The sequence below is a fragment of the Macaca fascicularis genome, chromosome 5, assembly GCF_037993035.2.
Source record: "Macaca fascicularis isolate 582-1 chromosome 5, T2T-MFA8v1.1".
Classification (NCBI taxonomy): domain Eukaryota; kingdom Metazoa; phylum Chordata; class Mammalia; order Primates; family Cercopithecidae; genus Macaca; species Macaca fascicularis.
This window is the reverse complement of record NC_088379.1, coordinates 82,008,677-82,035,788: the sequence shown is the minus strand read 5'-3', so window position 1 is coordinate 82,035,788 and position 27,112 is coordinate 82,008,677. Positions and strand designations below refer to the sequence as shown.

Genomic DNA, 27,112 nt, shown 5'->3' with positions numbered 1-27,112 from the left:
TAATGCAAAGATACAAGTTCTGAGTCAGTGAAGTCTAAATTTAATGATACAAATAAATACAAATTTGTAGAAATTATTTCTATTTAAGTATTTTTATCATAAAAACATCACAGAGTTATTTTAAGAAGCAAACATTCATTGAATATGTCTTTTAAAAAATCCTATCTGGTAAGAAATTTAAAGTTAACTGTTTTAGTGACACATGGGGAATAAATATGAAATGATGGTGTTTTATTTACTCATAGGTGTTTTAAGTCTCTGGAAATGTACTTTTTTTTTTTCTTTAGCAGAATCTGATTTATATATGTTTTAGGAGCATTTATTCAACAAATATTTATTGAGAGTCTACCGTATGACTCAGTAATGATGTATCTTATTATTACTGTAATAAGATACTGTATTAGATGATGAGTGTGCACAAATGAACCAAGCAGGACCCCATAAAGCAGTATGTGCCATTTTACGTACACTCGAGAAATCCTAGTTGTTGCTCTTGCTTAGTTGGGATCCCTGCAACTATTGGGGGAGCAGGTTTGAGGCAAACAGACTTGAATTGGGTGTTTTCTGTGTATTTTGTTGATTTAGTTCACTTTGGCAAATTACTATTTTAAGTAAAGTTGTTTTCCCAAGCATTAAAAAGTTGCTTTTTTTGTAGCCTGAATGGGTTCCAGGGAGACTCCACCTTGACCAGCTGTGCTGTGTGGTCCTCAGTCAATTCCCTTCCCTTTCCTGGGTCTGAGTTTGCTTCATCTTCCTTGTCAGCCAGCTGTGTGAGAGTCAGCGAGTCAGTGCCTGAACTTAGATGACTGTTGGGGCAGGTGGATAGACACAGTTTCTTTGTGAAAAAATGACCCCTTAACTGTCACTTGCTTATGCTGATGATTAGAGTGGAGAGATTTACACACACACAAAAAAAGGCATGCCTCTTAGGAGATAAAAAATTTAATAAATGACAGATCACTTGCTAATCTGGGATGATTTGGGTCTCAAAGATGAGTAAGTTTTCCACAGACACAAGAAAAAAGTATTTGTGAAACTTTTAATAGAAAGCATTTATCAATAAGAAAGAAACATAAGAGAAAGCTGAAAATGTTAGTTATGATGTTTGTGTATTTACCAAAAACATGCTAATCTTGACAAGTAGGATTCAGTGGAAACCAAATGTTGTACCAGTGTGTGTCTAGGAAGAAGCAGGTGGTAGAGGAGCTAATGAATGAACTTTTATTGGTGAATATTGGTGTAGACATTATTTTAAACAGTGTTTCTCTTCTTATGGATTGAGGAGACAAATGCATTTTCTTCTGTGTTCTGCACATGTGGAAGGGGAGGGGTTACTGCTAGACCAGAAGCTAAGAACCAAACCATGATTTTGCTATTGGAAGAAAATGTCTTTTATTCCCACATATACCACTAAGGAGGGAGACGCCAGCCTTGAGGATCAGGACAGACTCTTCATTTCTGGGCAATATAACACGCTTTACAGCTGAGCAGGGCATGTTTTTCATTCTGAAAGCCCTGCCCTAGGGCATTAATAGATATGAATAAATCTTTGTTTTTGTATGTTGGCAATCTGCAGAAGCTTGGATCACTGCAATTCTTTGGACCTTTTAGTATGCTTTAGTGGTGTTTGTGAACGGGGCAACATTTTACAGGGAAGATGAATGGGGTGTGTGGGGTGGTAGGCAGCACTCTCCCTGATTCTTTCTTTTCCAGTTCTCATTGCAGGTGTGGGAAGAGAGATATGGGGGTGCCTAGTGTCTCTGAAGAGCCCTCTACTCCTATCCTTGGAAGGAAAGAGCCTGGTTGGGTCCCCAGGAATGTTGACTGAGGGTCATCTGTTTAGACCTGAACTGGTGGTGTGCTGAAGGAGCAGGCAGGATCCTTGAGCCTGGGCACTGTCCAAGACTGGGGTCTGGGAAGGACCCTCATCTGGGCCAGAGTCACAATTTATAATGGAAAAGGTGCTTTGGACTGTTATGTTGCTGAAGCATGTCACCCCAGGAACTTAGCACAGTGATAGAAACCCAGATATGAACTGGGATTTGGGTTTCAGCTCTGATCATTGCTCTTAGCAGGGTTGTGACTGTTGGCTGTTGACAGCTCTCTCTGCCTTCAGAGCCGGTATCTGGAAAGAGCTGTTCACATTCACTGTGTCCACTTCCTCACCTCACTTCTCTCCACAGCCCGTTGCAATCTGGCCTGCACTCCCACCGATCCATGGACACTGTACTTGATTGCTAAATCTCATGTGTGCCTTCACTCCTTAGTTGAGTTGACCTCTGTGCTGCAATTGGACACTCCCTTCTCAAAGCATGCTCTCCTCCTTTGGCTTCCAGGACATGACACTCTCCTGGATTTCCTCCCTGCCTAGGTTTTACCTTCTTTTCCCAGGGCTCTGTCCTTAGTTCTCTGCTTCCCGGTTTCCGCTTTTATGGCCTCATAGAAGTGGCAGCAAATGGTGGCTGAGAGCTTGGGCTTTGCTGCTGGGCTGCTTGGGTTCATACCTTGGCTTTACGTGCTGCTTTCCAGCTGTCACTTAATCTATCTCTGCGTTGATTTCCCTGTTTGTTAAAATATGTTACATGCTGGTGAATCATGTCCTGAGAGTTCAGTGAATGCTGAAGGCCGCCATAAGGTCAGTGCGCATGCCTCCTTCCACGGTGCTGCTCGGAACCAATGTCTTTATTTCAGCAACACCTGAACACAGCACTTGGTGCCTAAACACTTATTGAATGGATATTTTTTTCCTTCATAAAAATCCTGAGAGGTAGCTATATAACAATTCTTATTCTTCAAATGGTGAATGAGAGACCCCAGGTAGGTTAGTGACTGATAGAACCCCATAGGTAAAGAACTGAAACTCACTCATTGACTGCAGATCATTCAGTCCCCAGCACCCTTCACGGTCTCCTGTCCTCATCACTCCCTGAGAGCTGTGGGTCTTTAGCCAAGGGCTTGTGCAAGGAAGAAAGGCATGGGATTCAGAATTCACCACTTTTCACTCCTGAGACCTCAGGAGGTCACTCGAATGCCTAAGCCTTAGTTTTCCCTGTCTGTTAAGTAGAAATAATTATCTTTGCCCTGCCTGTCATTCATGATTATTGTAGAAACCAAATGACATAATATATTTGAGGGCACTTGTACCAAGATGGGGTATTTTAATCATCTTATAGTTGTCTTGTAATTTATAATTTAAGGCGGCCTGAAGCAAGAGCTTTGCCATTTACCTAACCCCCCTCCACCTCCATAAGTGTTCAGTGGCTATTATTATCTGTTATTACATTTTAATATCAGACAATTACCAAATGCAAGTTATGTTTCCTTACTGAAAACCCTGACTGAACATGGCAAAATCTTCAAGTGGCAGAAATAAACAAAATTGTTGTGGACATTTTGCTGAAGGTCATGTCAGACTTCTGCTTAAAAAATCCCAGATCCTGTTTTTTTTTAAATCAGGTATCTCTTGAAGGTTAAGAGTACTGGAACTGTTGTGCCTACATGTATTTTAGAGTCAGGGTTACTCGTTGAGCTGACCTGTTACCTCTGTAGTTCGTTTTGAGAAAACATTGACATAGGGGAAACAGAAAGGTTAAATGACTTAGATTAGTATTTTTGGAGAGTAAATTGAAATTATAATAACTTCTATTTCTAGTGTGATTTGGGTTGGTGGACGTATTAACTTATTTGTGTCATCACTAGGTTTATTTCTTGACCATAACATTTTTTTCAAAAAGGAACTGAAAGCCCATCTTTTCTTTAACATCTAAATTCTTTACAATACAAGCTGTGGAAGTGTTTAATTTAGCAATACTGTTCTTTGGAAGTATGAAGTTAGGATGTAGCATACCTTAATTTTGTGCTCTTTGAATTTGTTTTGTAGGAAGTCTGCGGTCTTGCAGTTCTTCAGACTGCTTTAATAAAGTGATGCCACCAAGGAAAAAGAGAAGACCTGCCTCTGGAGATGATTTATCTGCCAAGAAAAGTAGACATGATAGGTATGATGTAGAGACAGTAGATCAGAATCAGTGATACATATGTCGAAGATGCACATTTCTACCTAATTTAGTATGGGTCTTCTAAGTGTGCAAATGTCAAGTGGAATATTGTTTTGGCTTTGCCAGTCAATTTTTCAAAATGTAATTATTTGATCACATTTATTTTGTGTTTTAGTTTAAAAACAAAAAAACAAATTCGGTAATTTGAATTCTTAGACGTTAAAGTTTTATCTTAATCCATTGATTGCCCAAAACTGGTGCAGAGTTGATTTCTTTCCTTTTAAAGCCTTACTGTCTGTACCTGCTGAGGACCACAGAATTGGTCTCTTGTTCTTTAAGCGGGTCTCACTCATTCACTTCAACCACAGAGCTGGAGAGATCTGCCTGTACTTAATGGTCTGTGCCTGCCCAGAATATCAGCCAAGCTGAGGTTTATTCTCACATGGATGAGAATTTGATAGAACTGTGAAAAACAAGACTCTTTAAATTGCTTCTCTTTCAGATAAGTGAACTTGCTAATTTTGATAACTCCAAGGGCATGTTAGATTCATTTATTTCAAACATCTTTATTGTTTCACCCTGAGTCTAGTAAGTAGTTTTTTCTTCCTTGTTTTAGAAACAATGAACGAACATCATTGTCTAGTCTTTTCTGCCTTTCTCCATCTTTCCCCATTCTGGCTTTGTGGGTCACATCACTAATGGACCTGAATTTCCACATCTGTTAATCCAGGGAATTTAAGTGGGATTTTTCTGTTTCTTTCGAGCTGTGATTCTTTGTATACTACAACTCAGAGGAATAAGAAAGACTCTGAAAATGTAAAAATAATGTCACTGTTTATATCTCAAATGAATAGAAAATATTATCTAAAAGAAGCTAGTAGTGATTTAGAAAATAATCACCAGCAATCTTTAGGCCAGTGATTTTTCAACTTTATAAAGGCAGGCTACTTTGATACTTTTTTGGTGGTATGGATGTTACTGTCAGAATTGTTAAATTCTGACAATCACACAACATTTTGTGACTTTATAGCGCTTAGTATTTTCTCACCATAGTCTAATAAAATATAGTATGATAAAGCCAGATTTGAAACTGGCAGTATAGTTGCAGTTTCTGAATTTCATTCTTGCCCTTTCTTTTATAAACAACTTTATTTTTATAAACAACTTTATTTACATACCGTAAAGTTCATCCATTTTAAGTGCACAGTTTAGTGATTTTTATTAAGTTAACTGAGTTGTGCACACCATCACTACAAACCAGTTATAGAACATTTCCATTATCCCAGTAAGATCCCTAATCCCCATTCAGTCACTCCCAGCCCTAGACAACCACTAATTTACTTTGTCTCGACAGATTTTCTTTTTATGGATATGGTCTTTGTGTCTCGCTTCTTTCACTAAGCAGGATGTTTTTGAGATTCTTGCTTGAAATAGCATATATCAGTATTTCATTCCTTTTATTTGCTGAATGATATTCCATTGTATACTCTTGGTTCTTTTTTATGTATTTTTCAATAATTAATATAGTGTCTCCAAGTTATTTACCAGTTACAGGCTTCAAGCTGAAATAGGAATGCCTGGGCCCAGAATTAGAACATATCTATTTGAACACTTGGCCGGTATCCACTTTTGTTTCCAGGTGGTATGGCTACCTTTTATAGAAGAAATACAGAACTGCTGGTTTGCAGTTTCAGTAACTTAACACCTTATTATAACTATGTTCTTTTTTTGGTGTTAAAACCCAGAAACTAATCAGAAGTATATACTGATAATCAGGTGAGTGTCTAGATCATGAATCAGTGTTGAATGAAAAAGAATTATACAGTTGACTGTTGCACAATACAAGTTTAAACTGCACGGGTCTACTTATGTGGATTTTTTTTCAGCCGAACAGAGATAGAAAATATACCATTGAGGGATGTGAAACCCCACCTGTATGGAGCACTAACTTTTGGTATACACAGGTCTTGCAGGGCTGACTGGGGGACTTGAGTATGTGCAGATTTGGGTATAGGTGGGGGTCCTGGAACCAGTCCCCTGCATAGACTGGGGAATTAACGAATATTATTTTCATATTCTTACATACTGTATAAATAAAAACTGTATTTATAAATGCTTATATACACAACTAGGTAATTTATAAATAAGGGATACAAAAATGTATATACTTACAATTTTTATATCCAGATCATCATTTTAAAGCTATTGCCTCCTTTTCCCTCTCCATGTAGGGAGTATCACCTTCCTACCTTCCTCAGCCCCTGGTTATTATGAGTATGTCATTTTTGTGGAAGGTCACACTTGCAACAGGAGGCTGCTGTGCTTCCTGATTCAGTTCTCCAGTTTATGCTGGGCTGTCCACAAGGCTAGAATCTGAAGAAAAAGGCAGAAGCTGGATTCTCTATTCTTCTGTCTCCTGAGGTTTCTAAGGTTATACTAATCAAGAAACCACCTAAGGGACGTTGTCTTTGTCAGCCTTACATCAAAGTTTATTTTTTTCCTGGAAGCTTGGACATGATTTGATGTTTCTTTTTATTTGCTTAGTGTTCTCTTGAGTTGTCTAATATTGAGAGATTCTTCCTTAGACTGTGTTCTGTGCCCAGCCTAACTTGTAAGACACAGAAGTCAGACATGAGTTGTAGGCTTATTAATTGCGGAAAACACCTTAGACATTTCTTGCCGTATCTCACCATTATTTTGTAGTTAGTTCTGGCTGGTGAGGTAGAAGGGAGTATATCAAATACCTGTTCTGCTCAGTTCTTACTGATTATTTCTTAATCAGAGAAAAACTGACATTAAGTGCTTACCACTTCTATATTAGGAGTGAATGTGTTTAAACACTGTAGTTAAAAGCTGAAGCCTGCAAATGCAGGAAATAAAATGTTTAAAGTATACTTAAAATACTGACTGAATAGATGTCTGGTTTGGGTAAAAGAATATAAATTATCTGCTACTTAAAAGAACTCAGTATCTTTAAATAACTTAAAACTGCTTTTTCAATTTCTAGCATGTATAGAAAATATGATTCAACTAGAATAAAGACTGAAGAAGAAGCCTTTTCAAGTAAAAGGTGCTTAGAATGGTTCTATGAATATGCAGGTAGGTAATCATTTGTATCATCTAAGACTGATCCTTATGACAATAAGGAGTACCTTAGAAGTAATTAAAGAATTTAAAAATGTGTACATTTCAAATTTGTGTGTGTATGTGTGTGTGTGTGTCCCTGTTAGAGGGAGAGAGGGACATAGCTTTAACAGATCACCAAATGGCCTATTTTTATAGCCAGCAGCTAAGCCAAATAATTCAGAACACTAGAAAAGAACTGAAAACATGAAATGACTTGGGAGAAGTACTTTGGATTGCTAGGAAAACTATTTAGAATGCTGATAATGGGTGATTATTGGTCAAAGCACCTGTGTTAAAATAAGCTTTGCTGCTTTGAACCCCTAGAGCAGTGAAATTTCTTTATATTAAGTGTTTCTATTTGGAAAGATCATTTGGCAGAAAACATTTGTTCTGTCACTTAAAATGTCTTAAATTTAGTCTTTCTTTTTACAACTTACTATAATTGGTTGGGTAATATAATGTTGCAACCTGGGGCTTATTTGTTATTGTGGCTTTGTGTGGTGTAAAAAAGAAAAAGAAAAAATTTTCAAACAAGCTCAAGCTGAAGACTCTTTCACCTTTCTTCTTTTTCACCTTACTTCAGGTTCTTTTATAACTTACCAACTGGCTATTCCAGCAACCTTCAGACCAATTTTCCTGTCATCAATCTCTTCTCCAGACAGCCTGCCATGTGCCACTGTTGTCTTATTTTTTTAAAACTAAGCTGAGCAGATCATACATGCATTCCTTAACAACCCCAACCGCTCCCCTCCAACCCCAACCCTATCTCCTGGCCAAAAAAATCCTTGCTATCTGCAGGATAAAAGACAGTGAACTCCCTGTGCTTTTGCCTGAAGTGATTTTCTCCACTTTTCTATCTGACATGCTCTATACATCTTTTAAACCCTTAATTAACTTAGTAGCCTTTTCTGTACTTCACAGGATAGTGTTTATAACTTTTTTTGGTTCCCTTTTATTGGTATCAAAATGAGGAATTCCCCCTGTAGCCTGATCTGGCTATTTTTCTCCTCTTCCCACCCAACCCTTTTTGTGATAAGAGCCTTGCCCCTGTTGTCCGCAGAGATTGGTCTAGGTGACTGGCACATAACCCAGGCCAGGACAGTCAGACAAATCTTCCCAGGGGTTTTCAGACTGAAGCTGGGAGGAGCATGTCTTTCTCTTCTGGTGGAGGACTTGAGAGGCTACAGTTCCGATTCCTGTAGTTCTTCTTTGGACTTTTGTGAGCTACCCCAACATCTTTCTAATGAATTCTCCGTCATTCCTTTAACAACTTTGATCTGGATTTTGTTCGCGAGGCATGGACACTAGTGCAAACACATAGATGGTTTTAGCATTTGTCTGTTTTCATGTTTACAGACAAATTAAACATGAATTTGTTTGATTCATTGAACCCGAATCTCTTGGAAACCTTTAGAATTTCTAGTAAAAGTGATTGACAGCTGGGTGCGGTGGCTCATGTCTGAAATCCCAGCACTTTGGGAGGCGAAGGCAAAAGGATTGCCTGAGTTCAGGAGTTCAAGACCAGCCTGGGCAACACGGTGAAACCCCGTCTCTACTAAAATACAAAAAAACTTGTTGGGCGTGATGACATGCACCTGTAATCCCTGCTACTCAGGAGGCTGAGGCAGGAGAATCACGTGAACCTGGGAGGCAGAGGTTGCAGTGAGCCGAGATTGTACCACTGCACTCCAACCTGGGTGACAGAGCAAGACTTTGTCTCCAAAAACCAAAAGTAATTTGACACTTTGCCAGGTATTCTGTAAATAGGTTCTGAATGAATGAAGAGCATTCTCATATTCTTATCACATTGATTATGAAGATCTCTTGCTTTCTTATATTGATTCACATTTATTGTTATGAAAATGTTTTATAAGAAGGAAATTTTAAACAAAGAAAAAGTACACTTAATCCCATCACCATAGCATAGTTATTCTGATCTTTTGGTGTACCTTCCTTTATAAGCAAACAGATTTTTTCATAATGGAAGCTAAGAAAATAGCAAGGGATGACTTTTCTTCTTGTTTGTCTTTCTCTGACTGCAGAAAGGTGACATTTTGGACATAAAGATTAAGCTACATTATTTAGGTTCCTTGAAATCCCTGCTAAGTCGTTCATTTTAACTCATCCCTTAGCCATCCCTTTCTTTTTCCCCCTTTTGCTATAGCTTGTCCATGGGGAAAATCTGGCATTGGGAATAACTGAAAGCCCCATTGACATATGTTTTCATTTTGTGTATTCTCAACCACATGAACTGAAACTGTAGGTCAGTATTAGTCAAGAAAAATGAATCGGGAGAAGAACCAGTGTGACTAACAGGTTGTGCTGTAGGATGAGTCTGTAGGAGCAGGCTGTGAGACCACAGGCCCCCTAGATACCAGCACAAAGAGGGCTTATAAGTGAACTTGAGCCATGTTCATTTTCCGTAGAAGAGAGCAGGCTGGTTTGGGCTGAGGATAAATGCTGACTCCTTGCCTTTTAATCTGGAGGACACTGGAGTGGAGGGGCAGCAGGGTCCTGGTGTGTGATTATTTCACATGGATGGACCTTCAGCTCTTTCCAGCATTCTCAGTTCCACTTTGTACCTTGCCCTCTGCTTTACATGGCTCCTGAGGCCTGAGCCCAGCTCCTCCAAGCTTATGTCTGGCCAGTTAACCCCAGTCGTCCACTGCATATTCTAGAATGCAGCTTCTCACTTTCTAAAATCTCCACCAGCTCAATTTCTGATCTCCAGAAATGTAATAAATAAACCGTCCTTCGCTGGGGGCTTTTCCTCCTGTTCTCTGATTGTAGGTTTACTCCCTTTTGCACTTTGGTACTTTAGCTCTCTGTGACTTTAGAAAGGATTAGCTGGGAGGTTCAGGGGAAGTGTTTTTTTAGACCTTGATCTGAACCTGGACTCCCATTTGTTTCATTAGAGCGAAGACAACCAGGCCGGGCATGGTGGCTCACGCCTGTAATCCTAACACTGGGAGGTCAAGGCGGGTGGATCATGAGGTCAGGAGATTGAGACTATCCTGGCTAACATGGCGAAATCCCGTCTCTGCTAAAATTACAAAAAATTAGCCAGGCATGGTGGCATGCGCCTGAGGTGCCAGCTATTCGGGAAGCTGAGGCAGGAAAATCACTTGAACCCAGGAGGCAGAGGTTGCAGTGAGCCAAAATTGCATCACTGCACTCCAGCCTGGGCAACAGAACGAGACTCTGTCTCAAAAAAAAAAAAAAAGAATGAAGGCAACCAGTTTACATCATTTATCTAATAACTTCCACTTTTTGAAATGTATCTAAGAATAATGAATTAAACCAAATACACAGGTGCCAACATTGGTTTTACAGTTATACCAAAGCTCACATACATAGGTCATAATAGTTCTACAAGTTCTGACTGTAGGCCCTTAGTCTATTTTGGATTAAGTTCTATAGCAGAATTGTTTGGTTTACCAGAAATAAAGTCAGTCATGGACAGTTGTAACAAATAATAAACTGGTCTGATAGCGAAGGAAGAGATGTTAAAAACTACTCTAGAGACCATGTGGGCCCCATTTGCCTCCGTGATGTGGCATGCTGTAATTATGGGGCCATCATGAAAAGGTCAAATACCTTTAGTTAGGGGCCCCTGCTTAAGATGGCAGGGAAAGTGGAAGGACCACTTCTTTCTGGATTATTGTCAATATATCCGCCTTACCAGGTGTACCTCCAGTATCTTGTCACCTAGGGCATTTTATAGCTTATTATTTTAGATATAAGTTAAAAAAAAAACTCAAACTTCACTTCTAACCTACTTTGTGTTAGCCAGTGGCATATTTGTTAGCTTGCTTGACAGAGGTAATTACCTTAATTCTACAGGTAAATTTAGTGTAAAATGCAACTAGAATCCCAACAAATCATGTGATTACAACTAGATTTAAATGTGTGCATGGGAAAGATGAGAAGAAAGGTGTTAGGGCTGGGCGCAATTGGTCACGCCTGTAATTCCAACACTTTGGGAGGCTGAGGTAGGAGGATCGTTTGAGCTAAGGAGTTTGTGACCAGCCTGGGCAATATAGTGAGACCCCATCTCTTGAAAAAAGTGTTAAGATGGCAGGGTTATTGGTAGCATTTAAATAATGTTGATTGGCAAACTGTATTTTAACTATTTTGGATAAGATATTACTTTTGACAGTCATGCCATTGCAAATTATACTCTAAAATCTTGCTCTTCTAAAACACAGACATGTGTATATAAGTAGTACAACAACACTGTATAAAATTGGGAAAAAAGAAAAAGCATGAATAACTTACATAACCCCTGCAAAGTATACCTCAGCAGACTTTTGTTGAGGTCTGGGGTGCAGTCAGCAGAAGCACTCTGCTCAGAGTTCATTTTCCCATGTGGCAAACAGGCAAATAAAGTGAGAAACATTATCTTTATAGTGAACATTGACAGAAAGAGACGGCGGCAGCCAAGTTGGAGGATGCACGAGGGGGAGGGGAAGCCGGGTAACACCCAAGCCCTGTGCAGAGGCATGGCAAATGCAGGCGGCTTGCTAGGCTCAAGAATAAGTTGCACAGGCTGGGCACGGTGGCTCACACCTGTAATCCCAGCACTTTGGGAAGCCAAGGTGGCCGGATCACGAGGTCAGGAGATCGAGACCATTCTGGCTAATACGGTGAAACCCTGTCTCTACTACTAAAAAATACAAAAAATTAGCCGGACGTGGTGGTGAGCGCCTGTAGTCCCAGCTACTCGGGAGGCTGAGGCAGGAGAATGGCATGAACCCAGGAGGCAGAGCTTGCAGTGAGCCGAGATTGCGCCACTGCACTCCAGCCTTGGTGACCGAGCCAGACTCCGTCTCAAAAAAAAAAAAAAAATTAAGTTGTACAGAAAGAGCTTTTTTAAATCAGGAAGAATAGAAACCAAAGAGATTTTTAAAAGAATTACAAAGTAACTTGCCCCCAGCTCTCTATGCAACTACTTCTCAATAAGCCATATCAGTAGATACCAAAAAGTATCTATTGCTAGAAACAACACAAAATAGGAATAGATTAATATTTCCTTATCAGAATAATTATTCTTTAATCTCACAGCCTAAATACTTTACAGTAGTAGAATGATGAAAAGAACTTTGATTCATATAAATAAATACACACATATACACTTACAATGGGATAACATAAAATGTATTAATATTAGCTAAGAAGAATGAAGTAGATATATGGGTCCTGTCACAGGAAGATTACCAGACACAGTCAGTGAAAAAGGCAAGGTGTAGAATTACAGGTACCTCACAAACCTATGTACAAATTTGAAAACTGCATTTTAGTATATATTTGCCCATATATAGCAAAAAGGTCCAGGAGGATACATGTCTATCTGGTAAAGAAAGGGAGAAGGCAACTTTCTTATTTAACTGTTTATTTTACTCTGTATCTTCTCTATTTGGATATTTTATCATGTGAATGAATTGATGTGTCGTGTGTCTAATACATACATGAATGTGCACATGTGGTTATATGCACTCTCAAACCAAAGAAAGCAGGCAATATATTGTATGATAAAATGCTAAATGTCCTATATGAGTCAAGAATGAGATAAGAATGTCCACTCTCACTACTCTTATTTGCCATTGTTTTGGAAGCTACTAGCCACTGCTGTTAGACAAGAGAAAGGAGGAGTGTAAATATTTGAAAGGAGGAGACAGAAATGATCATTGCAGATGAAATGATTAAATTACTTTACACTTGGAAGGCCAGAGAGAATGCCTGGGCAAACTTAGAAACACTAAATAAATATGTATACATTCCATGCCTATACAATTCTATGAGATGGCTTATTTTGGGAAGTGTTGTTAAAGAAGCTTTTTAATAAATAGTTGTCTCTGCAGAATAGGGAGGAGTTAGAGGGGGATAACTTCACTTTTGGAACATCTTTATTTTTTATTTTCAAATGAAACTGTTTATCATGTTTATGTATTAATGTACAAAACTAAAATATTACTTGGTTTTCTTCTGATAAGAAAACTAGGAATACAAAATATATATTTATATAAAAATTTATATTTTTATATTTATGTTTATACATTTATATAAAAAGGGGATAAAAGGGTACAAAATCCCAGAAAAAGTAACAGATTTGAATATATGAAGCAAAACATTGTGTAACAAAGTAGAACATTTGTGATTAAAAGGAAAATAATGGCAAGGAGAGAAAAGTATTTGCTTTGGCCAGATTATGAGGAAGGGCCTGAGTTTGAACTTTAGGGAGAGCCAAGGATTTGAAGCAGAAAAATGACATAAGACTTCCCAGCAGGAGCTTCTTGTGACTTTAATGTTCCTCCTTTGTTAAGAACAGCCAGTCACCGTATACTTTGTGTTAGTGAAAGTCTTGTTACTTTGTATTGAAGTTACTCCTGGGCATTGTCTCCCTTCATGGAGGGCAGGGACCATTTGCACCCTAGGCAGCTACTGCAGTACATAGCTCCAGAATGTGTCTAGTAAATGTTATGGTAATGAAATGGATACATTCTTTTATTTATTTTATTTTTTTTTTTTTTTGAGACGGAGTCTCGCTCTGTCGCCCAGGCTGGAGTGCAGTGGCGCCATCTCGGCTCACCGCAAGCTCCGCCTCCTCGGTTCACGCCATTCTCCTGCCTCAGCCTCCCGAGTAGCTGGGACTACAGGCGCCCGCCACCTCGTCCGGCTAGTTTTTTTGTATTTTTTTAGTAGAGACGGGCGCGGTGGCTGAAGCCTGTAATCCCAGCACTTTGGGAGGCTGAGACGGGCGGATCACGAGGTCAGGAGATCGAGACCATCCTGGCTAACACGGTGAAATGGATACATTCTAAGATGGTGGATTCTGCTGGACTTGGTGACTTGCTAGATCTAGAGGGTATGGGAGGATTGTAGAGCGATTGCTATATATTCTGGTATTCAGCCATTCATTTATTCCTTCATTCAGTTTTTATTGGACCAACTACTATATACCAGATGGTATGCTGAACTTGTAAGAATAAAAGAACTGCTCTTGAGCTTAGAGGGAAAGACAGATGAGCTGGGACTTTGAATGCAGTGTGCTAAATGTGTGAGAACCATTCCTAGCATTGCGAGGGGTCACAGGACCGCCTGACCCAGCCTCTGCAGGTGGGGAGATTGAGAGGACTGCCTCTTTGCTCTCAGTCTTAAAGGTTGAATAAGTTAGCCAGGGGAGTTGGGGGAAGGGAGAGGAGGGGACAGGAAGGGGACTAGAGGAAGATAGGCAGAGACACAAAGAGTAATACCATGCTGGGTGTGTGTTCGGTGGTGGTGCAGAGTGAAGCCACATTTAAGTAGGTGTTTCTGGACCTTGATTTTTACTCATCCGGCAATATTTATTGATTCATTTATTTCTGAGAAACTTGTTTTACAGTTAGAAAGATATAAGACTGAGGAGGGAAGAAAGGCACTAGATCATAGAGAACCTTATGTGATAAGCCAAACACTTTGGATTTTATCTTTAGGCTCTAGGGAGCCATTGAAGGATTTTAAGCCAGCATGGGATTGCGTTTGAAGTGGATCCCTTCAGTGGCTGTTTGCAGGATGGGTCAAGGGGGAAAGACTCTGGAATTAGGAAATCATGAGGAGACTGCTGTAGTTGTCAAGAATAAAGCTTTGAAAGAGCATGGTGCAGGAGAGGCACAATTAAGAAATAATTAGAAGGTAAAATTGGTAGTACACTTGATAATTGATTGGGTGTGGGAGAAAGGAGGAATACAAGATGACTCCCAGGTTTCTATTTCTGGGTGTGCCACCAGCTGGGACAGCATACCAGAGGATAAGCAGGCCTGATACGGAGAGACATTGGGCTCCATTTTAGTGAGGCAGTGTTTGAAAATGTGAAATTCAGGAGGAGTAGGTGTGAAGCAGAAGAAGAGTGTAGTTATGGCAGTTAAACAGGAGGTAGAGCAGCTAGTGAATAAAGTGGCAAGTAGTTCAAAAGTAAGGGGAAAATGTGGTCTAGAAAGACATTTGGGTAGGACCTGGGACCTTGAGTATGGTTGAAATTTCCTGAGAATAATGTATATAGCAAGCACTAGAAGAGGTTTAAGGATGAATCTTTGCACATCAAATTTAACCATCTGGGAGAAGCAGAAGAACCCATAAAGAAGCCAAAAGAAGAGAGGAAGGAGAACCAGATGAGAGAGGGTGCTTCCAGAAGCCATGGGAAGAGACAGTTTTGTGAAGAAAGAACTGCTTCAGATTTTCAGATATCACACAATGGTCAGTTAAAACAAAGACCGAATTTGTCTGTTAGATTCGACATTTAGGGGGTTATCAGAGACCTTGGCAAAAAGAATTTCAGTGGAGAGCTAGGAAAAGAAGAAACCAAATTCCAATGGCTGCAAAGTGAAACGGAGATAAATTAGAGATGGAATGTGTGGACGCTTCCTTCAGGAAGAATCAGGGCTAATGCTACAACGGAAAAAGGGGACCTTACTGACTTTATCAAGAACAGAGTGATAACTTGATTTTTTTCTATGTAAAAGAAACATTTATGTTTTTTCTTATTTAATTTTATAGAGACTATTATGTGGTTCTTTGCTGTGTTTCCAAAAATTATTTTATGTATTGAAATTATTACCCAAGTAAGAGTTGAAGATTAAGCTGTTTTAAAGAGGAGGAATTGAATTCAGCCTTAACTTTAGACAAATGGTATATACCATATTCCAACGATTGAAGGACATGGTGATAAGTTGATTTAAATGATTGTACAAAGTAGAGTCCTTCAAAGATACTGGAATTCCAGAATACTTTTCAACTTATACTTGATTTTTTTTTTCCAAAAGGAGTTAATGGCCTTTAAGTCTTACTTGTTGACAGTATATTACTACTACAGTGGTAATAGAGTAGTGTGAATGGTCAGATTTAATTTACATAAGATTGTATTTCACAGGAACTGATGATGTTGTAGGCCCTGAAGGCATGGAGAAATTTTGTGAAGACATTGGTGTTGAACCAGAAAACGTGAGTCTAACTTACTGAGTTGGGTGAATCCGTTGGTTATTTTTCTTACTTAAATCTTTGTTCTTTAGCAAATAAATAAATAAATAAATAAAAACTAATGGTATGTTAGTTTTTATGAAGCAATCTAAGAAATAAGTTCCAATTCTAGTTTGACTTATAAGCACATTTTCCATTCTTGTAAGTGATATGGTGTAACTACAGTTATTTTTTCTCTCATTTAATTTCTTGTATGTAAAAGGTACAGTAAGCCAGATGCTTACAAAATGGTGTGGCCACATTTGCCTACAATGACGGATCACCTGGAGGCCACATTGTACACTGTGTACCTTCGTGCCCCTCAGTAGTTGTTTCAGCCTAATGTAGAGTCAATGTAGGACTTAAAATTATTCACCATGATTTTGAGTAGATTGTAATTATCAAGACTTTTTCACAGATCTTTTACTTCCAATTGAATTTAGTTCAGAAAGTGATTTTTTTTTTTTTTTTTTTTTGAGACAGAGTCTCACACTGTCACCAGGCTGGAGTACAATGGTATGATCTCGGCTCACTGCAACCTCCGCCTCCCGGGTTCAAGCAATTCCTCTGCCTCAGCCTCCTGAGTAGCTGGGACGACAGGTGTATGCCACCACACTTGGTTAATTTTTTTTATATTTTAGTAGAGATGGGATTTCACCATATTGGCCAGATGGTCTCTATCTCCTGACCTTGTGATCCACCTGGCTCAGCCTCCCAAAGTGCTGGGATTACAGGTGTGAGCCACAGCACCCAGCCATGATTGCTTTTTATAATGTAAAAAGCCCTAGATATTTATTTTTAGAGTGATTTTTATAGGCTTAATTATTTTTGCCTAATTCTTAGCATGTTATTGTTGAATATTTTTTTTCTGTTCCCACATCACCTCTCTTATACTAAAATGAAAAACTATGCTTATACACATGCACTGCCTCATTAACTATGCAGTTTAATATTACATTAGCTCCAGTGTAACAAATATGTACAAGACCCTAAATGAATTTATGATCTGGAAGAGATCTCAAGAGATCATTCCCTTTATTCAGGCTGTTTCGAAGACATCTGCCCAGGCATGTATATCATGCTTTTAAAGAAACTAGCAAAATTCACATTTTTTTCTTTAAACTTTTTATTTTACCCTTACCATTTCTGTGCTTCTGTCATCTACCTCGGCCCCCAGCAATGCTTTAAATTTTCTAAAGAGCCTTTGGAATGTCTTTCACTTATTACGTAGATTTTTATCTTTTGTGTGTGTGTGTGTGTGTGTGTGTGTGTGTGTGTGTGTGTGTGTGTGTGTGTGTTTTTAATGTATTCCAGTTCAGGTATTTCAATAAATTACCCAACTTGGCATGAAGGTTTCGGGACACCTGGGTCAATAGTATTTTACCATAGACTGGGCCATAGGCACAAGAAAAGGCCATTACATTGAATTTAAGAAGGAAGTTTTCTATGAGAGCTGGGCCAAGCTTGGCAGAGTGTTTTCTAAACAGTGTAGTCAGAGGGCTGAGAGTGAGTTGGGCTTGAGAGGGGCTCTGGAGGTTCCACATAGGGTACCGTAATAAGTATATGACAGAGGAGTGGCAGCAGGGCCTGGGCTTGAAGTTAAAGGCTGAGAAGATTGGGAGACAAAGGGCTCGCTGGTATGTGAGGGATTAGCTGAGCATTTAGTCTCAGAGGCAGAAAAGCCTGTCAGGATGGGAGAGCACTGATGTTGATTCTAACTGAAAAAGAAAGGGAGGCCCAGCTCTTCAAGTTACTTCACCCCCAAATACCAGTACTCAATAAAAGATAGTTATTGTCATTCTTTTTTGGTAGTTATGAGTTCTTTAGAACTCTGTTTCTGGCCTGGCGTGGTGGCGCTCATGCCTGTAATCCCAGCACTTTGGGAGACCAAGGCAGGTGGATCACCTGAGATCAGGAGTTCGAGACTGGCCTGGCCAATAAGGCGAAACCCCATCTCTACTAAAAATACAAAAATTAGCTGGGTGTGGCTACTTGGGTGGCTGAGGCAGGAGAATCACTTGAACCCAGGAGGTGGAGGTTGCAGTGAGCAGAGCCAAGTTCATGCCACTGCACTACAGCCTGGGTGACAGAGCAGGACTCCGTCTCCAAACAAACAAAAAGAACTCCATTTCTGTAGGAATAGAAATAGCCTTAAAATTTAGAATCAAATTAAAGACTAAAAGGCCATATTATCCAAGTATGTAGGCCGGGCGTGGTGGCTCATGCCTGTAATCCCAGTACTTTCAGAGGCCAAGGTGGGTGGGTGGATCACGTGAGGTCAGGAGTTCAGACCAGCCTGGAGAACATGGTGAAACCCCATCTTTAATAAAATACCAAAATTAGCCGGGTGTGGTGACGTGTGCCAGTAATCCCAGCTACTCAGGAGGCTGAGGCACGAGAATCGCTTGAGTCCAGGAGGCGGATGTTGCAGTGAGCTGAGATTGTACCACTATACTCCATCCTGGGCAACAGAGTAAGACTCTGTCTCAAAAAAGAAAAAAAAAAGAATATTATCCAAATATTTACACTGTATGTACTTCAATTCCAAGCTGTCACCAATAGAAGTTATATTATTTTATATCACTAAGAAAGAAAAAGTGTTGCTAAATAAATTCTAACATGCTATATCAATTGTGGATGCATTCCCATTTCAGAGACATTAACGTTTGTAAAATAAGTGGTGAAATATGGTGTTTTCAAGCCTTGTCTGCATTGATAGGCAAGCACGTTTAAAGTATTTAAAACCCTCACCTTGCCTGATATTTGTAGCTTATGAAATTAAGCAGGCTTGTAAAATTCAAGTGTACGTTCATTTACCAAGATAACAGCAAAATTCTTTATTTAAGTACTTAGCTTTCTTGTTAGTTAACTTATGAAAGTCTTTTTTAGGAACTTGCCCATTATGAGTATCTGTTTTGGCTGCTTGGCCATGTTTCATTCATACTTGTGTGTGTGTGTTCTTGCACCTCACCATTTTTTTTTTTTAACTTAACAAGTGTTTATGTAGAATTTTTAAATCTTTTTGGTAGAGAGTAGAATAGAGATGGTTTGAGAATACCTAGTTTGCATTAGAAAATATGAGCTGGTTAGTTGTCCTAGGTAAATTGATATGCAAGAGTCAGAATTCCTAGACATCTGAGGGATGAGGAAAAAATCCACTAATGTGTGAATAATTTGAAGAACTGTAACCCCATCGTTTTGGGAAATTCTTAGTAGCCCCTCGGTCTCTTAAGTCACCACTTTCTAACCTATTTAACAATCATGTTTTAGCCTTGTAAGCAATCATTACTAATCAGTCCTAGTGATTTACCTAGTAATCTAAATTTTTTAATCTAAAACAACCTAATGACTTTCAAAAATTCATATGTACTGATTTATTTGATGAAAGATCCTAAAAATTTCGTAGGTTCTCACTGATACTAATTTCCAGTGAGGAAAACCATAAAGCATCAAGAGAAAGCTTCTCCTTACTACTCTAGATGTAAATTAGACAGAGCTAGAGATTTTTTAGCCTACAACCTAGCTTATTGGCAGACAATTTAAGAAGAGCTTCTGAATCTCCTAACTACTCTTGTTCTAGAGTTTTTAATGGACATGTTGGCTCTCGGAGGCTCAGAAATCATTAAAAATGATTTCTTGCCTCATGTTTCATGTTTTTATATCATCCTAGTTCCTTTTACCACAGCCATCATCTGACCCAGTTGGGCACAGGGATGGTGTTTTAATGGTTTTGAATGATTCTTTCAGTAGCTGAAATGAAGCCTTAGGTTTAAAAGTAAAGAGATTGAATTAACTGCCAATGTGGGGTATCCTAGTCCTTGGAGAAACATATATCTCTACCCATTGCCTTTTTCTGTTTCAATACAGAGAGAGAGCCTGTTAACAGTGTGTACCTGATTCCCATTGTAGGACTTGGATGTTCCTTATATATGAATGACCGTCCAGAGATAACCAGTTCTACAGAGTGGCTGGCAGAATGGTCCTAAGAAGGCCCTGTCCCTCCTCTTTACCTTTTTAGGACTGACATTCTTTTTTAGTTACTTCTCACCTCTTCTAGCATCTTTGAGGTAGATGAGAAGGAAGGCTTCCTCCTCTTGTCCCAATCACACATGGCCTCAGCCCTGTCCCTATGTAGCATTCCAGATAGCTTAAAACTGGGTGCACCTTTGAAATGTCATTTTGTCTTTACACCTTCAGGTATTTATTAAAACTCACCATCAGTTCTCTGTGCTATCTTTTCTCTAAAATAGCTAAGTGAAACAGTAGCAAGCAGTGGCATAAACCAGAGTTGTCACCGTTTCTGAAACCTACATGGTTTCAGAAGAGTCACAAAAGCACAGGTGGCACCTGGGGGCCTGACCCTCCTTTACAAGTGATGGGACCATGCCACAGACCCTGGGCCCATTCCAGGCATAGTGCTGTCTTAAGTGGAATGTGGGACTACTTTAAAATAATTTCCAATCAGTGTATATAGTGAATTCACAAACATTAAAGTATATGTGCTACAACTCCACTGCGTGTCTCCTCCTGTCCACCTTGTTATGTTTTAATCCACTGTTCTACACCTTGCTGTTTCACTTAATACATCTTGGAGATTATTCCGTATTTGTCCAGCTAGTTCTACTTCGTTCATCTTAGTGGTGTCATAATATTCCTTTATATGGAATGTATTCAGCAAAGAAGTATTTAACCAGTCCCTTATTAATGGACATTTGGTTGTTTTCATTCTTTAACTGCTACAAATTGTACTGCAGTAAATACTGTTGACTATTCATCTTTGTGTCTGTTTACAGGTAGACCTATAAGATAACTTTCCATAGGTGGAATTGTCAACTGGTTTTACATTTGATACTGCCCTCTGGAGAGAGTGATCACCCTATACCTCCACTATTGTACATCAGGAGAATACATGCTTCTCCAAACTCTTGTCAGCAGACGATACTGTCAAATTTTTTGGATATTTGCCAAACTAGAACTCATTTTTGAAGTTAACTCTGCTCATATTTCAGTGACTGAACTACTGTAAACAGACGCATTTGGCAAAACGTTAATGTATTAATGACAGATCTGTTTGTTTATTCTTTTTTAATTTGTCTAATACATTTTTTTAATTGTGTATTTTTTTAACAGGTAGTTATGCTTGTCCTAGCTTGGAAATTGGATGCACAAAACATGGGTTATTTTACTCTGCAGGAGTGGTTGAAAGGAATGACTTCTCTCCAGTAAGTCCTAGGCTGCACTCATGGGGTCCCTGTCCTTCCCAGGTGGTTGCCTCTTCCTGGGACTTCAGGTTTCAGGTGATTGAGTGAGTGGAAGGAAGTCAGGTGGTCTGGCCAAGCTTCCTCAGTGGCCAAGGATGTAAAGACTAAGACCCATTTTGAGGACTATTCTGGGCGAATTTATAAACTGTCTATACGTGTATTTGGAGAGACAGAGTGTGTTGGTATTCTTGTAGAGCAGCTCTCTCCAAGAGAAATAGACCAACATTTTCTCATATGACAAAGCCACCTATGTAATTTAAGATTTTTTGATAGCCGCATGTAAAAGTAGAAACAGGTAAAATCAGTTTTAATCTATTTTATTAACCCCAAACAATCCAGCATATTTTCATTCCAACATATAATCAGTGTTTTTAAGAAGTCAATGAGATATTTTATGTTATTTTTTCTCATGGTTAGTCTTCAAAATCTGGGGTGTATTTTATGGTCCATCTCCATTTGTATTAGCAACATTTCAAGTGCTCAGTAGTCACATGTGCCCAGTGGCTATTGAGTTGGACGGTGCAGTTTTAGAGATTAAAAGGCAAAGACTTACTGGCATCTGGTTTATAGTTAGTGAGAAAAAGTTGAGTAACATATAACTTGTAAGTTAAAATATTTGATATCTCTTTATATATTCTGATTTTAGCTTTGGGTAAAATTAAAACTTCATTACTCCAGTGATTTAAAAAATTAATAAAGATTTGGTTTGTGTAACCTGACCCAGGATAAGAAAAATCAGTGGTTTTATGTATTTGCCTTGTGCATACAGTATGTGCGTGTGTGCATGCGCCTGCGTGTTGTGTGTTTGCTCAGTTTCATTCAAGAAAACAAATTGTCATTCTATATTAGGCCTTGAAAGATGCAGTTAAAGTGGATGACTAAATGTTTCAAATAGCATTGAAGATGAAGTGCTAATTCTTAACATAGTAATTTTAATCTAAAGTAGTTGGGATGACTTATCTTTTTCTTTTCACTTTAAGAATAATAGGTCTTGATTTTTACTGGATTAGAATTGGAGTCGAAATGGTTTTATTTAAATAATTTTGGAATTTGTCCACTTTTAATGTCACTGTTCATTTGTTATTGTTAAGAATGCTTTCATATCGTGCTTTAGTAGTTTATGAAGACTTCACTGTTCTCACATTTGAATGCCTCATAGCTACTTTGTGAAGAAGACAGATCAGATTTTATCCTGAACATTTTACAAATGAGGAAACTGAGGCAAAGAGGTGATCGGTGATGTGTGAATGTGGCAGAGATGGGAAGAACACTTAAGGCTTCTCATTCTTAAATCATATTCTTCCTTCTAACAATATTATCTGATGACAAATGAGTTTTAGGTAAAAGCCAAACCACCCTTTTCACCCTTTTACAAATATACTTTCCTATCAGAGTGTGTTCTAGAATTTTAGAGTTAAATTCTCTGAAATGTTTTAAAACTTGTTTGTCCTTTTGGGGGAACAGCTCCTGATGATTTTAATCCTTTTCACTCTCTTTCATTATTTTTCTCACTTTTCTTCATTGCTTCCTTTTTCTTTTCTTTTCTTTTCTTTTTTTTTTCTTTTGAGACGGAATGTCCCTCTGTCACCCAGGCTGGAGTGCAGTGGCGTGCTCTTGGCTCACAGCAACCTCTGCCTCCTGGGTTCAAGTGATTCTTGTGCCCCAGCCTCCCGAGTAGCTGGGATTACAAGAGGGCACCACCACACCCGGCTGACTTTTGTATTTTTAGTAGAGATGGGGTTTCGCCATGTTGGCTAGGCTCGAATTCCTGACCTCAAGTGATCTGCCCACCTCAGCCTCCCAAACTGTTGGGATTACAGGCGTAAGTCACCGTGCCTGGCCATCATTGCTGAGTAGAGCAGCCGATGGCTCCATTTTAAAGTGTCCTTGTGATGATGAATGCATGGGCGTATCAGGATTTTATTTCCAGCCTTCAGACGAGGCACCATCAACATTTTCAGGCCCATTTTTATTTGTCTTAAGAAGGTGTGATACCCAGTTTGTATAGTACTAAGTTCTTTACAAAAGAATGTCCCTCTGCAAAAGAATATTACCTGATACCAGACCTTGCCCATGTGTTTTGAGGGCCATGTCTCCTGGGAAGTGAGAAGCAATTTCCTGGAAGAGGTCTGTGTCCGTGTTCTGAGTGCAGGGTACTCCTTCAGGCTGTTTGTTGGGAACCTTGCTTGCCACTTTGTATGATGCAGGTGGTGGCAGGTGGGTTCTCAGGGTGATTGCCACTTGATCCTCGCAATTTGGAGTTTAGTGACAAGCCTGATCCACTATAAAGACATGGAGGAACTGCTTGCTTTTTGTGATGTGAAACTCTGAGGTTGGTGTCCTCATCAATGAGGTGGAGATAATTATTCAGAATAACTTTTAAGTTTCTTTGTAGTTCAAAAATAGTCCAACTTCAAGTTTGAAGAACCTCTGCCTACCCTCCCACCCCTACTTTCCAGCCTTTCTAGATTAGTCATTTGTTCAGCAAATGTTTGAATGGCAGTGATATGCCAAGTATAGTATTCCAGACCCTAGGGAAACAAAAACCATGAGTAAGATAAAGTCCATTAAGAGGAGGGGCTTATAAACAATATTCAGGCAAAAGATCTAAAAGTAACACAGTCACTTATCTTTATGCCAGTAAAGTAACTAAATAAGCATTGTATTTGTGAGGTATGTGCACCTAGTACTCAAGAAAACCCAGAGAGTAATCATTTACATGCTCTAAAGGCAGAAAGTAATCTATCTTTTAAACTACTTTGTCTTCTGTTTTGGATTTCTTTTCTATTTTTGCTCATTTTGATTTTATTAAACCTATCTAATGAAATATTTTGATCTCAAACTGGAATTAACAAGTATAGAACAAAATCTTTATTTATATATATTCATGTCTTAGGCCATTTAGGCAGCTATAACAGAATGCTTTAGACTGGGTGGCTTATAAACAACAGAATTTTATTTCTCTGGAGGCCCAGAAGCTCAAGACCAAGATGCCATAGATTTGGTGTCTGGTGAGAGCCTGCTTTTTGGTTCAGAGATGGTGCTTTCTAACTGGATCCTCCCATGTTGGAAGGGGCAAACAAGCTCCCTTGGGTCTCTTAACTAATCTCATTCATGAAGTTTCTGCCCCCAGAACCTAATAATCTCACAAAGGCACCACTTTTTGATACCATCGTCTTGGGGGTGAGGATTTCAACCTACAAATTTAAGGAGGATGCATACGTTCAGATCATTCATTATATTTAGTTAAAATGCTGCAAAAAAGATTAAAAAAAAACATTACTGTATGGTGGGAGTGTGGTAGAAACAGAAAGCCCATGGGCTGTGAAACCAGAGTTTTCAATCATTTCTGTCATTTCCTGGGTGTCTCTGGTAGCATCATTAAACTAGGGTGTTGAAGTACAGCTGTGGCTTATGCCTGGGCTCTCAAAAATTAATCTCCTTGATGCTCTCCAGAGGAATTGTGTGCTTGGCTTCCCTAGGGCCTGTGAACCTGGAACAGGAGGTGAATGGTGTGAGAGTTTGGTCTTAGGCTGGCAGCTGGTAGGGAACATCTATCCTTGCACTCCCGAGATCATTCCTCTGCCAGAGAAGACACAGCTCCTGTTTTGGTCTGATGAATTAAGCTAATTGTGGTGCTTAAACTTAAAAGAAAAAGTGAGAATTGTAACTACAATAAACTGATGATGGCCTGGAAAAATACCTTTGGGATGACTAAGTGAAGGGGCAGAGGCCTTTTCCTGGGTAATAGGGGAAAGCTACCTCTGATTTTATAAACTTTGAAGATTACTGTGTTGATTTCTGTCCTTACAAATCTGTTACAGCAGCAAACTCAAAAAGAAAACATTGTGTGCATTTTTTGTGTTGGGAAATGGTGTTCCTTAGAAGCGTGGCACTGTCACTGTGACTTCTACAAGTTTTTTTATACATGGTACATAGAAACATGTTGGAAGACTTGAGTTAAAGATGTGGCTGCTTTCTAAAGTCACGTTGGTGCCTTACATGTCCCAAGCCAGGCTCTGTTAGAACCGAGTCTGAAGATGTGCATATTTACTGGCCACTAGATGGCAGCCTGTGGTTCTGGACAGGGTGACTCAGTGGCTTGTTTCACTATTGGGGGCCAGTCCAGGGGCTTTGTGTGTTCAAGACCCCCTTTAAAGCAGATTAAACTCTGTATTGGCAATATTAGCTCCAACCCCAGGTTTTTAATGGGTATATGAGTTAGTAATATTACTTGTGTATTTTATGTGAAAAGCACAAGAAGTGTTCATTTCCTGCATTTCAGACAGGATCTCTGAGCATCTTTCAAACATAGGGACATCTTTTTGCCAAGGTGTTGGACTTGCTCCCAGGCATGCTGCAGAACTTCACATTTCTTCTCATAGTAGCTCTGCCTGGAGATTTATAGCTAACTTTATTTTCTTTTAACTATGGGGTAGTTATCTAAATTAGTGCTTCCTGCTCTTGAATCTGTTAAAACAAACAACTGCTCCTCTTCTTCTTCTTCTTCTTCTTAGACAGGACTAAACTAAACTGCCAGCCAAATCTGTGGCTTTGGTCCTTGACCCTCTTTCCAGTGAAGAACAGGGACCTGGACTTTATGGTTTTGGGTTACCCAGTTTCCCTCCTCTGTGACCCTCCACCATTATTATTAATATTATATTATTATATGCACACCATTAAAAACACTAACCCTATAGTAGAAGCACCCAGTGTAAATTCAGCCCTGCCTTCCAGACTTAACTCCTGTTTACTGCTTTCTTGTGTATCTTTCTAGTCCCTGTGACCCCCTCATTGGGATTCTGGCGCTAGATCTCTAACTGGCTCTCCATATCTCTTTTCCTTCCCCCCAGTCCTTCTCCATGGAGGTCAAGAGTGAGCTTGTCCAGATGCAGCCCTGATCATGGTCTTTCTCATAGTGGCAGGTGCCCTCCTTTGTTCCTAGGATGTAATTTTAAAAACCCTCACTCTGGACTACAAAAGCCCTTTATGAGCCCGACCGCGTGTTCCTCTCAGCATCATCTTATACCTCTTTCCATCTTCGTCTATACCCTCCAGCCACAGTGGCTGTCTTTTAGTCTGTTGGACTTACACCATACTCCCATCTGCTTCTAGGCCTTTGCATATGCTGTTCCTAATAGACAGAGAGCTTTTCCCACCTCTCCAAAATATCTAGTTCCTGCTTATCTCTCAACTCTTAGTTTATGTGTCATTCTCTTGAAGAAGTGTTTTCCGACTCTAAAATAACCCAATTTTAATCTTTTTTACTTTTCACATTAGGAAGAAATAAAGGACTTTCTAAATTGTTCTGTTTCATAGAAATTAAACATTTAGCCTAATTGCAGGCTCTTAGATAGTTTATCATCTCAACAAAGAGATCATAAGGATTTATTTGTAGTTAGGTACAAAGAAGCAGCAGATTTTAAAAACAGATTTGTTTTTAAAAATAGATTAGTGTGCTCTATTATGAACCATTTTAGTTTATACAGTATATAAAACATATTGATAATACTTGGTATATGTATTATCTGTACTTAGTAGGTTAAAGATCTATAATAGAGAAACACAATACATATTCAGCATTGAAAATCTTTAATATTGCTGGCGAAAATGGTGGCTCTTGATTCTCATTTTTAAGGGCTAGATATTGCAAACAGAAAATCAGTTTGTAAAAAGAGCCAGTAAGTCTGCTTGCTTATGAAAAGTAAACACTGTATCACTTACTGGTAAAAACAGATT

The 27,112-nt window shown here is 39.1% G+C and overlaps 1 protein-coding gene across 14 annotated transcripts in view; it reads left to right on the top strand.

The window, feature by feature from the left end:
- Positions 1-27,112, top strand: part of DCUN1D4 (defective in cullin neddylation 1 domain containing 4) — a 73,412-nt gene that overhangs the window by 26,767 nt on the left and 19,533 nt on the right. For all 14 annotated transcript variants that reach the window (XR_012434933.1, XR_012434931.1, XR_012434932.1 and 11 more), the window contains exons 4-7: positions 3,881-3,995; positions 7,003-7,094; positions 16,027-16,097; positions 21,243-21,334. Coding sequence is in view for 6 of the 14 variants with exons in the window: in XM_045392629.2 (XP_045248564.1) it covers positions 3,881-3,995; positions 7,003-7,094; positions 16,027-16,097; positions 21,243-21,334 (370 nt within the window). In the remaining 8 variants the exon portion in view is untranslated. The remainder of the gene's footprint in view (positions 1-3,880; positions 3,996-7,002; positions 7,095-16,026; positions 16,098-21,242; positions 21,335-27,112) is intronic.